The sequence below is a fragment of the Mus musculus genome, chromosome 2 (assembly GCF_000001635.26).
Source record: "Mus musculus strain C57BL/6J chromosome 2, GRCm38.p6 C57BL/6J".
Lineage (NCBI taxonomy): Eukaryota > Metazoa > Chordata > Mammalia > Rodentia > Muridae > Mus > Mus musculus.
Genome location: NC_000068.7, coordinates 147049541 through 147061995, shown reverse-complemented (window position 1 = coordinate 147061995; position 12455 = coordinate 147049541). Strand labels below are relative to the sequence as shown.

General features: G+C 37.0%; 1 protein-coding gene across 5 annotated transcripts in view; it reads right to left on the bottom strand.

Moving 5' to 3' along the window:
- Positions 1-12455, bottom strand: part of Xrn2 (5'-3' exoribonuclease 2) — a 65246-nt gene that overhangs the window by 16005 nt on the left and 36786 nt on the right. For 4 of the 5 annotated variants that reach the window (NM_011917.3, NM_001356403.1, NM_001356402.1 and 1 more), the window contains 4 exons: positions 11934-12013; positions 10227-10283; positions 679-747; positions 459-590 (listed from right to left, as the gene is read on the bottom strand). In NM_011917.3, the coding sequence (NP_036047.2) occupies positions 459-590; positions 679-747; positions 10227-10283; positions 11934-12013 (338 nt within the window). Of the gene's footprint in view, positions 1-458; positions 591-678; positions 748-1985; positions 9336-10226; positions 10284-11933; positions 12014-12455 lie in introns of those variants that run through there. The other variant, XM_011239519.3, reaches the window with a different exon arrangement.

The following is a 12455-nucleotide window of genomic DNA, read 5'->3' as shown; positions in this document are numbered from 1 at the left end:
AAATCCAAAACTTGACAGCAAAGACAATATTTCATTCTTTTGTCTGTTAGAAAACTAGATAAAAACCTGCTAGGAGAATATACTCTTCATGCAACATATCATCAATACATAAGAAATACAGAAGTGAACATCTAAAAAAGAAGTTAATCTGCACTCTGAAGGCAGAGGCAAGTGGATCTCTGGGTGTTTAAAGTCAGTTTGATCTATGTAGTGAGTTCCAGGCCAGGGCTACAGAGAGATACTGTCTCAATAGAGACAGAGATATATACACAGACAGACACAGGCAAGGCAGGAGGAGGAGGAAAAAGATGATTATCAAAATCACTAATCTAGATAACAAAGTGGCGTGCTGTGTCGTCTCTTAAATATCTATAGCAGAAATACTGACTTGTTTATGGAATAACTCAAGAAACAATAAAAAAACCTCATAATATACAAATAGGAATTACACAACTTACCCTAAAGTTCTAAAGGCTGCCTGGTCCAGGTGAACAGGCCGCCGGTCCCGGTTAAAGCCAAGCTGAGGTTTCCATTGCCGCCCATTGCTGGATTTTTCCCAGTCACCAGGTTTCAGAACTGTTGCTGGCTTTCTGGCCATTTAAAAATACACTATTTAGGATACAGGGATGAACACTGCCACAAAGCACACATCTTAGGTAGGTAGTTTACTGTTGTTACCTTGCTCCTGGAAGCATTGCAGCTTTAAAAACATAATCTTCAGCAAACTGTGGATCTTTAAAATTAATACTGAAAGAGAACAACGAAAAATTGAATGATCTGATGGTGTCATTGGTTTTAATTTTCAAGGAAACAAAGACACTAAACAAAGATGTCTAACCAGAATAACTAAAATTGAAAACTGTCCAAATTGTTATCGTAGACAATGATTTTGTCAAATGGTTAAATATCTTCCTTACCAAACTACCTCTGATCTCTATTGCATTGTCTTCAGGTAACTTTCTCTATAGAAAGAGCCAGGCTCTAGATAACTGTAAATGATCACAGAAAAATAAGAAGACATTATCCCAATTCTTAAGAATTTCCAGTGTAATACTGGAAATGCTGAGAAAACTTATAACAAAATACAAAATGTGTACACAAATATTTGATAATTAAGTGTGCTAGACAGTTTTATGGCAACTTGACATAAGCTACGGTCATCTGACAGGAGAGAACCTCAATTAACAAAATGCCTCCATAAGATCAGGCTGTAGGCAAGCCTGTGGGACATTTTCTTAACTAGTGATTGATGGGAGAAGACCCGGCCTCCCAAGGGCGGTGCCAATACTGAGCTGGTGGTCCCAGGTTCTATAAGAAAGCAGGCTTGAGTAAGTCAGAAAGCAACATTCCTCCACAGCCTCTCCATCAGCTCCTGCTCCCAAGTTCCTGCCCTTTTTGAATTCCTGTCCTAACTTCCTTTGATGATGAAAAGTGACATGAAGTGTAAACTAAATAAACCCTTTCTCTCCAAGTTGCTTTGATCATGGTCTTTCATCACAGCAATAGAATCCCTAACAAAGACAGCAACCTATGAGGGGAAACAAACATTAAGAGCGTCACTAAACATCACACACCCTAATCTAATAAAGTTTTGATTAACACTTAAAGCTATACTGAATAATTCAATTAAATGCCCTTTCTGGTGGTGGTAGGTGTGTATACCTAGCCCCCTAAATTGTTAGGTATATGTCCAAGTCTTTCTTCTGACTCAGCGATGGCCATTCTAGAAGTTTAGTTATATATCAGGTTTATACTCAAGAATGCTTATGACATCCTTATTCAGCATGTTGTAATTTATAATCTAAATGTGTGAATTTCAGCTTATTAAAGAAATAAGGTTCATTCTTGGAAGACAGGTGAAAAAAAAAAGCAAAATATCACATGGGTAAAATATAAGCACAATAGAACAAACATATGTTTCAATTTATTATTTGTGATTTTCTCTGTGTAATCACTATCTTCTTGTCAATCCTATCTTTTTAATATTTTTCTAAATTACTCTTATGATTGAGGTTGTTATAGTCAGTAATTTTTTTAACTGAATCATTTAGCTGATATTTTGAGTCAGCTAATTCTTTTCTTTCTTGTTCAGTATCACCATTTTTACAATTAGGATCCATGTGTTACAGAAAAAAAAACTTACCCATACTGAGACCTCAATTGTGTATTTTAAATACATAAATCACACTAAAAATAAAAATTAGCACAAGTACAAGAAACCACTGAACAATACTTGATTTAGTCAGTTGGTTCATCTTCCGTTTACTTACAACTCTTTTTATCCCTAGTGTGTCTTACTAGGCTAAGTGGAAGGAGGGCAAAACAGGACCAGCAGTAAAATGTCTCAGAATAGTGTACTGAACACAGAAATTATGTGTTTGCTGTCACTGGGGCTTTGCAAACACAAGGAGGGAAACACTGCTATATACTCTCTCAGGTACTCAGTCTCCTAACAGCTGACTTACTTCCTCCAGTATGTTTCCAATCTGCTAGGTTTCCAATTATACACACATCAGGGTGGCAGTCTGGACACTGATTAGGCACCAAGCTATCTCCCCTTCTAAACTGAGAAATAAAGAATGTTTCTTAGTTGTCTTACAAATAAGGAGAGTAGACATGCAATAAAAGACACAGAACAAGCCGGGCGTGGTGGCACACGCTTTTAATCCCAGCACCTGGGAGGCAGAGGCAGGCGGATTTCTGAGTTCAAGGCCAGCCTGGTTCCAGGACAGCCAGAGCTACACAGAGAAACCCTGTCTCGAAAAACCAAAAACCAAAAAAAAAAAAAAAAAAAAAAAGACACAGAACAGATGACAAGTTAAAGCTATGTGTTCACCTGCCTCCTATAAACCAAGGTATACATGAATGAGGGAGGGGGAAGGGGGAAGGGAACAAGAGAATTCTTTTATCAGGCAATCAAGGAAAACACAAGGGGCTGCAACTTAAGGTACAATAAATGAGACTAATTATGGAGTGGCAGAAAAGGATATTGCAGAAATCTACAAAACACCTGAAATTAAAACCAATCTTACTCAAACCATTCCAAAAGACTGAAAAAAGAGACTATGTCAAAATTTATTCTATGGGGCTAGAATTAATCAAACACCAAGTTACATAAAGACATATCGCAAAAGTAGTATACAAACCAGTATTTCTGATGAACACATATATAAAAATTGTCAACAAAATCCTGTCAAGCCGATTCTGACAGCACATCAAAAATATCAAACATCGTGATCGGGTAGGGTTTATCCCAGAGATGCAAGAACATTCTTACAAGTCAATAAAGGTAGTGCCTCTGGGACGGTTTGAATATGTAATGTCCTTCATACACTCATGATTTGAACTCTGATCACTACTGCATGGTTACACCATTTGTGGAGGTTGTAGAAACCAGGAAGTGACTACCTGGAGGAAGCCGGTCACTGGGGAGCGGGTCCTTGTGAATATGCATTTATGGCTACTTCCTAAAACATTTTGTTTCTTGGTTAGTCATGAAATAAAACAACTCTCCTCTGCTTCACATTTCCATTATCATAATGTTTTGCCCAAGTTTGTGAGGCCAAACAGCTATGGCCCAAATTATTTAAAACCGTAAGCTCAAATAATCTATCCTCTTATTTCAGGGATTCTATCATAGCAATAAGAAAGTAACTAAGGCAGCATTACATTAACAAAGTGAAAGGCAAAACAGTATGATCCTCTTAATAAATGCACCCAATAAAATCCAACATTCTTTCATGATAAAAACCCTCAGTATGGTAGGCATAGCAGGAAAATATGTCAACATAACAAAGGCTATGTATGAAAAAGCACAACCAACTTTAAGCTTTAAAGGGAAAAGGTTGAGTGTTTCCTCTGATAGATGGAAAAATACAAAGATCAACACTCATATCTAACATAATTTTGCTATGGTAATAAAGTAAGACAAAGAGATAAATGTCATCCCAAGTAGAAAAACCTCATAAGCCAGCTAACACTGCTGTCAGATTAAATGCTCTTATATAGAGAATTCCCTGAAGACCCAAAACCCCAATGGAACTGATAGACTTAGTAAAGATACAGGATATAAAAATCAACACACACACACACAATGAGAAAGAGAGAGAAAAGAGGGGGGACAAAGAGACAAAGAGACAATACCCCCCAACCCCCAATTACTAACAAACTCTTGCTGAAAAACAAATTTTAAAAAGCAGTCTCATATGGCTAAAAGAAATGGCTCAGTAGTTAAAGGCACTTGCTGCTCTTTGCAGAGGACCTGTACCCACACCAGGCAGCTCACAACCACTATAACTCTAGTTCCAGAGGATCCAGCATCTCTTTCTAACATCCTCAGGTACTTGCACAAACATTCAAGCACACACACATAAAAAACATTTTTTAGAGGCCATATCATCCCCAATATTCAATGTTTTACAGGAGGAAAAACTAGGAATAAATTAAACTAAGAAAGTAAAATATATCTGCTATCAAAATGCTGACAGTGACAAAAAGTTCACGATATACAAAAAGGTAGAGATATATCCCAAGCTCAAGAAACAGAGCCTTTAATATTGCTACAATGTTCATATTACCAAAAGCAGTCTAAAGGTATAAAACAATAGCCATGAAACTACAAATACCATTCTTCATAGTATTATGAAGAATAATCACATAAACAACATGGGATCCATAGCAAATAAAGCATCCTGAGCAAAACCAAACAAAGCTGACGTGCCACAGACTTTGACTTCAAAATGCAGACACAGAAACCAGCAGACCATGACAAAAACTCTAGAAATTAATTGGTGTCTTCACAGCCACCTGAGTTTGACAAAGGTATCAAGAACATACAATGCTCAACAAATGTTGGGAAAATGTATATACATATGCAGAAAAATAAAAGCTAGCCACCATGTTTCACCTTAAACAACTCAAAAGATACAAATATATGACCAGTGATTATTAAACTACTAGAACAGGAAATATACTTTAGGATTTAGAGTAGGCAAAGATTATTTATTGAATGGAAGTACGTATATGCAAACTATTAACCAGACAGAAGCTATAGTACCCAGACTATGTAATGAAATGACAAAATTTAAAGGCTATTGGATATCTCTCAAAAGACAAGACAAATGGCTAGCAATTATATGAGAGAAACAGAGTCACAAGTCAGCAAGGAATTCAAATCAACCAGAAGAAGTCCTTCCAATTCAGTATTACAGCTTAACTATTAAAAAGACAAAAAGTAACAAATGTTGATGAGGATCTAGAAAGGGGATTTTAAAAAATGGTTAATTTTTTTAAACAGTAGGCTCGTGTTACTGCTGCTGCTTTTGTGGTCTGTGAATTTAGGATCTCATTTTTAAAAAATAATCTTTGCCTACTCCAAATCCTGAAGTATTTTCCCTTTTCTAGTAGGTTTAATTGCTGGTCACTACATACACAACCCAACTGGCCATAAACTCTTGTTCTTCCTGCCTGAGCCTCCTGAGTACTCGGGGTGGAAAAGGAACTCTCACCTACTGTGGGAACACATGTTATAGTTACATTATGGAAAAATGTTTACAATTCTAAAGCAAAACAAAACAACAACAACAAACAAACAAAAAACCCTAAAAGACACAATGCCTATAAGGCAATCCCACTGCCAGGTATAAAACTAAAAGAAACAAAAAGATGGCTACATCTCCACATCTACTGCAGCAATATTCGCAATAAACAAGATACAGTCACTAATATGGCCTTGTACAAAAATGATGATAAAGAAATGTGGTGCATACAGTGGTATACTGCATGTACAGGGAATTTTAAAGTTGTGCCGTGTACGGAACCGTCACCTGCAGTGCACTCACAGTCAACACAGGTCAAGGTTTCAATTGAGGGAACAGAGGCATGGTCTTCTTCCCAAGACCATGAAAAGCTTAATTTAATTCAAGTAGTCCTTCTCAATAAAGATCTATGAGAACTGTGAACCCTACAAAAATAATGTACTTACCGAATTCTCCCAAGGAACACACAAAGCTAGTACTATTCTACAGTCACATACAACAAATGTCTAAACTCTCCAGTCTTTATTCTCATGTGGAAAAAACCTAGAAAGTTCAGGCAAGAGCCTTCACTAGGCATCTGAGATAATGTGGAGCTCGTCAGGAAGCACGTGCAATGTGGAGATGAAACCAGAATGATGTTCAAGTTCAAATGATAGGCTGAGATGCAAATATACCAGCAAGTTACCCGTGGAATGACCTGAAACTAGAATAATGAAGAAAACCAGCAAAAGAACAAGCTCCCAGGAAGAGAAAACAGTCCTGGGGTGCGAAAGATCATTTCCTCTAAATCTGTACACAAGGCTGGCCTCAAACTCAAGAAATCTGCCTGCCTCTGCCTCCTAAGCTCTGGAAATAAAGGTATGCTCCAGCATGCACTTACTGAGATAACAATGAGATTTAGTTAAGAGCTCAAACTAGCATTTGGGAAGAGAGATACACTTATTTACAAAACACATGCAAGTGACTTTATGTACCATTGCTTTAAGTGTTTAAAATGTTCATCTTCCATACTTATGCTCTGAAGGAAAAAATTTTTTAAGCCAATATAGAAAATAAATTCCCCAAACTCCTCTCAGAACCACACCCACACAATGATTTTTATATTTAAGATAGTACAAATCATTTAGAAAGAGAAAAAGTACCTAAAAGTAAATTTTGACATTCTAATTCAGGGGGCAAGGATAATCTTAAAGACTAAATCATTCTTTTCTTTGAATATCTGAGGCCACAATAAGAATAGTCTTTCTCCTAAAGTTAAAGACTTCTAAAATTTTAAATAATTCCTTTAAAAGTTCTTTCATATTTTTTTTAGAAATGCAATTTCCAATGTGGTAACGTTAGCCACAGCACAAACTTATTTCTGAAAGCAAAATACCTAGTAGGCAAGATCCAACGAGGAAAAAAAATCTATTTCAGTTCAAAAGCCTTTTAAAAGATCATTTCATCTATTGATATGTTTGTTTATGCAGCAGCACACATACGGTTGTGGCACAAGTATGAAGGACAGAGACAGCTTGTAGGAGTTTTCTGGTTCTCTACTTCCATGTGGGCTTCTGAGACCGAACCAGTCTTCCAGGTTTAATGGCAAGCACAGTTACCGACTGATATATCTTTGGCTACAGATAATCTTTTATACAGGTCCAAACATTTCAGAGTCCTTCACTTCTCTCAGGTTTATTATTTTTAAATTGTTCAGGTAGAGCACTGAAGAGAAACATACAGATGACCATCGACAATCTCCACAACCAGAAACAGAAACCAGGTGTGCACAATTTATCTAGGAAGAGGAAGCAGAGGAACACCTGAACCCTCACTTTAAGTCCAAGGAAAAGGAAAGACAGTATACAAATGGCCTGTAGCTGTATGGTAGGACCCTTGCCACAAAGCCTTAAACAAAAGCACCTAAACCAGGCCAGCCTATAGACTCAATAGGCTGCTTAGCCAAGTCAGAGAACCATGTTGAGATTTACATTATTCCATGCAACTCTATGCACCTGAGAGTATTTTCACCTGCTTTTACCTAACATAGATGTAACCATGCTGTTTCAACATTGGTTTCCTCCTACCAGCTGAGAGTATAACACACCCCTTCCTTGCCAGTTGTATTTCATTTTAACTTCCTCACAAATGTGATAGAGGTGAAATAAATAAAAGTGTAGATCCTAAATATCGTTGAAAATAAGGAACTAACACGTTTATTTGTATACCATAGAAGATCCTGTAGATGCACGACATCTCTTCTGACTTAGTTCATCTTAAGAGTTATTCTTAGGAGCTGTCAAAATGGTGCAGAGGGTAAAGGCATTTACTGCACAAACCTGGTGATCTGAATTTAATCTCTGAAACCCACAAGAAGGTGGAAGAGAAGACCCAACTCCATAGAGCTGTCTTCTGACCGACACATATGCTTGTGCAACCTCCTCCCCAACCCCGCCCTCTGAGCTCACCATGTACCTGCATGTCTCATAACAAATTTTAAAACAAAAAGAAATTATTCTGACAAATGCTATTTCAACATTACTGTTTAAGAATGGGAGCACTCTATTCAAAGCAAGGAGAAAACTCCAAATGACAACCTTCATTTTTCTTCTACCTTTCCCTATCCACTCTGGGATTAATGCTAACCCAGCATGGCAATGCAAACTATTCTTGCAGGGAAGTTTTGATGATTCATACACTTGACATTTTAAAGCACTTAAAGAGTTTGCAGAATTGTGACATTCTATGAGGAGAAGTTATCTAGTTCAGTGTCCTACAAAGGACTGCAGGCAGTGTCAGCTAAACCCTCCCCAGTGGTTTCCACCATGCAATCTGCTGCTGAGTGTGTGTATTCCACTTCCTTCAGGCTTTGGATTCATAGTTACCTATCTGCCAGCTGTGAGCCTTATAAATACTGTGGTAATCGTTACATTTAAAATTCCATTCATACACAATCCAATTAAAAGAAAAATAACCCTTCCTGAAGACGTGAACTTGAAGTACCCTAGTAATTTGTGTAATAACACACTTTCTCAGTACTAAAGATAAGACCAGATATGACAGGAACCAATCCAAAGTCCATCTGAGGAAAGAGTTTCTCAAGCAGGAGGTAGATAGACACTGACTGGAAAGTTCTATTTTTTGGTCTTCATTCACCAAACAAATTTAACTGCAACTTGCATATGTATGTACACACACACACACACACACACACACACACACACACACACCACTGTAGAAAACTGGACCATGGTCTCAACACCATTTCAGAGAAAATGCTGAAAATTACATTGAAAGATAAAAATTAGCTCAAGTTTTCCACAAATCTTTACAAAATTAACTCAAAAAGTTCCATGTTTGAAGTTAAACTTTCAACATATAGCTGAATTTGCACCTAGATCTTGGATTTGTTTTGTAAATTTAATGAACACAGGGACTCATTCATATCAAACATTATAATGCCCTTCAGGTTCAGAAACAATGAACGCGCAGAGCAACATCTATCACCCCAAAATACTGCAAAACTCATCCACTGATCGGTAACTCTCTCAGGAAACGTTCTCTTTCCTAATTAGAAGCTTGAGTAGAATTAACTGTTTCTAGAGGGCTAGGTAGTAAAATCTTTGAAAAATGAAGAAAACCCAACTAGTACGAACAAAACTGTGACAATTCAAAAAGAAAACGAATGTAATCAACTGGCCTGAGGCACCAATGAGACACTGAGCTCCCACAGGTTAATGCAGTGTCCACAATAAATTTGACAGAGCCAGATTGTTTGTGATGGGCTTATGAGCATGGCTTTCAAGTCTGTACTTCTCCCTTAACAAAAGAACACGAAGACAGAGAGTGAGAACAAAGTATATAAAAAGGAGCAGAGAAAAAAGTGTGTGCGTGCACACACACACACACACACACACACACACACACACACACACACGACCTTTTAGAATGGCAATTAGCTACTAATTAAATCCATTTAGGCCTCCAATTAAACTGGTTACATTTTGCAATGAAATTTTTTAATTAAAATCTAAAGTATTTCCTGAAAGTATGAGCAATTTTAACAATATGTCAGGGAGAAAGACTAAGAATTATCATGTATTTTCCAAATCCTTAAATGTATCTGCTTTAGTCTTGCCTAAATGATAACAACAAAAATTCTGGCAACAATATTTGCAATTATACCACAACAAAAAGCAGAGTGTTGGCTTTTATTTATAGCAGTTAAATTATGTTCTTTATTTTTTACTCAATAGAAGATGCTACAGTAAGAGATAAATTTGCCAGCTAATCTTAAGTAAAATATACTACATATTTTATTTTCTAATTCTGCAGAATCACAATTATAGTAATAATTATAACACCTAAGGCAGTGTGAGCCACTGGGGCACAAAGGTCTGCCTGCTTCTGTATGACATGCTACTCACAAACCCCATTTCTACCTCCCACTTTTCTAATCCTCAAAGAATCAGAGGTTGTCAGGGGAAACCAGAAAACAGATAAGCATGCTTGTTAAATCAGTAACCTTAACAATATACATAATTTAAAGTCAAGAGGCTCTGCTCTGAGGTCTGCAACACAAGGACTCTCAATCTCAAAGAACTGTAAATTAACACTGCCATTTCCTTGTAAATTAAAGATCTGTTAAAATTCACTTGTAAAAATCTAAGCTGTACCCTGGATGAATGCTCTGAATTCTAGAAAACTTACCTGACTGCAGTGTTCTGTGTCAGGTCCCGCAACATGGGCACAGGGGAACATACTGTTCTAAAGAGAAATGAGAAAAATCACCTGTGTGCACACTGAAACTCTGTGAACAAATAAGATATGCTGTTTGTCAGGCTTTTGAAAAAAATAAGTCATTAAAATGTACTAATGAAAACAATACCTTTATAAGATGATCCAGTTTATTATAAGTGAAAGCAATTATGGGCAAGGGTTTATATTAGAATCTGTAAAACAGAACAGCCAAAGACACTTCCCCTTCACTGATTAATCCAAATGGGGCAGGAAGAGATTAGCCAATAATAATAAACGTTGAATGGGAGCTGGAGAAAGGGTTCAGCAGTTAAGAGGAAACACTGATCTTCTGAAGGACCCAACTTTAGTTGTCAGCACCCATGTTAAGGTTCATCCCAGGTTAGGATATTCTGATACCTTCTTCAGGCCTGCACACTATGTGCACTCACACACAGTTAGTCACACATAGATAAGAATTCACATGAATAAAAAGGATTTAAAAAAAGTGAGAGAGTTTAGTAAAGAAGGTCAATGTAACTAGTAATATAGTAACCGGAGAAACACAACTGTAAACCATAAGAAGCCAACAAACAGATTAACAGAAAGTTATGATGATGTCTCAGTATCAGTATCTCTCACAAACTACCATTTACTAGATTATACTATATCATAGATATGACATTATATTGTAGCCACTTTAAAATACCCAACACACACTATGATTAGTAAGTCCTCTCTTGAATATGTGCCCTGAGTAACTGTCTAAACACTCGTGTCTCAGAAGTCTTTTACATTCTTGACAATTATGCAGTGGAGCTGGGGAAATGATTCAGTCAGTAAACTGCTATACATAAACTGCTATGAGGACCTAAGCTCTAATCCCCAGCACCATGTAAGAACTGAACAGAGCCATCCGTCCTAATAATACTAGGGCTGAAAAGGTATAAACAGAAGGATCTCAGGTACTTGCTGGCCAGCCAGTGTAGCCAATATGACAGCTCCAGGGTCAGAGAGACAATATATCTCAAAAAAGAAAATGAAATAAAACAGTAAAAAGTAAATGAGGAAGCCATCCAATATAGCTGTCTAGTTCCCACAGGAATGAATGTATGTACACACTTGTACACACACTCACTCAATGGGAGGGAAAAACTATGAAGGATTTTGAAGTATTTTTATGTAAACTATAACCATCAAAAAAATTTCGAAATACTAAAATAGCATAAATAATATTCGGCTTTTAAACAACTTTATTTTACAAAGCCAAACTAAAAGAAATAAAAGTATCATTGTTACATTTTTAAAATCTAAAAATCTGGCTTATTTATTTCAGTTGTCTTTTCTGTTTCTTATCCAGATCTTGTCTCTGAAAACACTGTGTATTCAAGAGAAGAATGGAGAAAGCAAGTGACACTGGAATAGGAGTAGCAGTGATGCCAGCTCTGACTGTGCAGGCACCTTAGTTTCAGGAACCCAGAAAGCCATAAAAGGCAGCAAAGCTGCTAGATGCTAAAGCTGGCTTTGGAAACCATGTCCTTATTTTAAGCTCAGCAGAATTTGTTGTAAGTATAACTTTCACAGTAATAAGTATTACTAGAAAATAAGGTAGCAAACAAAAAGGAAAAGCTAACTAAGTTTTGTTCTAGTTGTCTCACTCAAATTCAAGTGGGTCCTTACTGGTCTGGAAGAATGGCTTCTTCATCCAAAGAAAACGTCCCTTGAATCCCGTGACACAATTCAGGTGGCACATCAACTGGCTGTGGGAAAAAAAAACAAAACACACATTTCTATACTATAACTGAAAGAATGGACCACAAGGACGCAGTAGAGATTTGTGTGCCTTCTCTTAAGTTCACCTAAGTTAGGAGGATTATAATTCAGAAGAGCCAAACTAAGGTGAAGATATATCAGCAAGTGAACTGATAAACAAAGCGTGGCCTTTGCTTCTTATTGAAAATTAATCAGTCATTATTAGAAATGACACTTCAGTCTTGCCTACAACGTAGATAAACTTTAACATACTAAGTGAAATGAGGCAGTCTACTGAGGATTCATACCATTGGAGTCCTGTTACATGAGGTATCAGAAATAAAAAAAACTCATGGAGAAAGATAAGTACTTGACTGTGGGATCACAGGATGGGGAGGTGCTGTTTAGTAACTGTCTAGTGGTACAATTTCTGTGTGAGTAAAAGAAAAA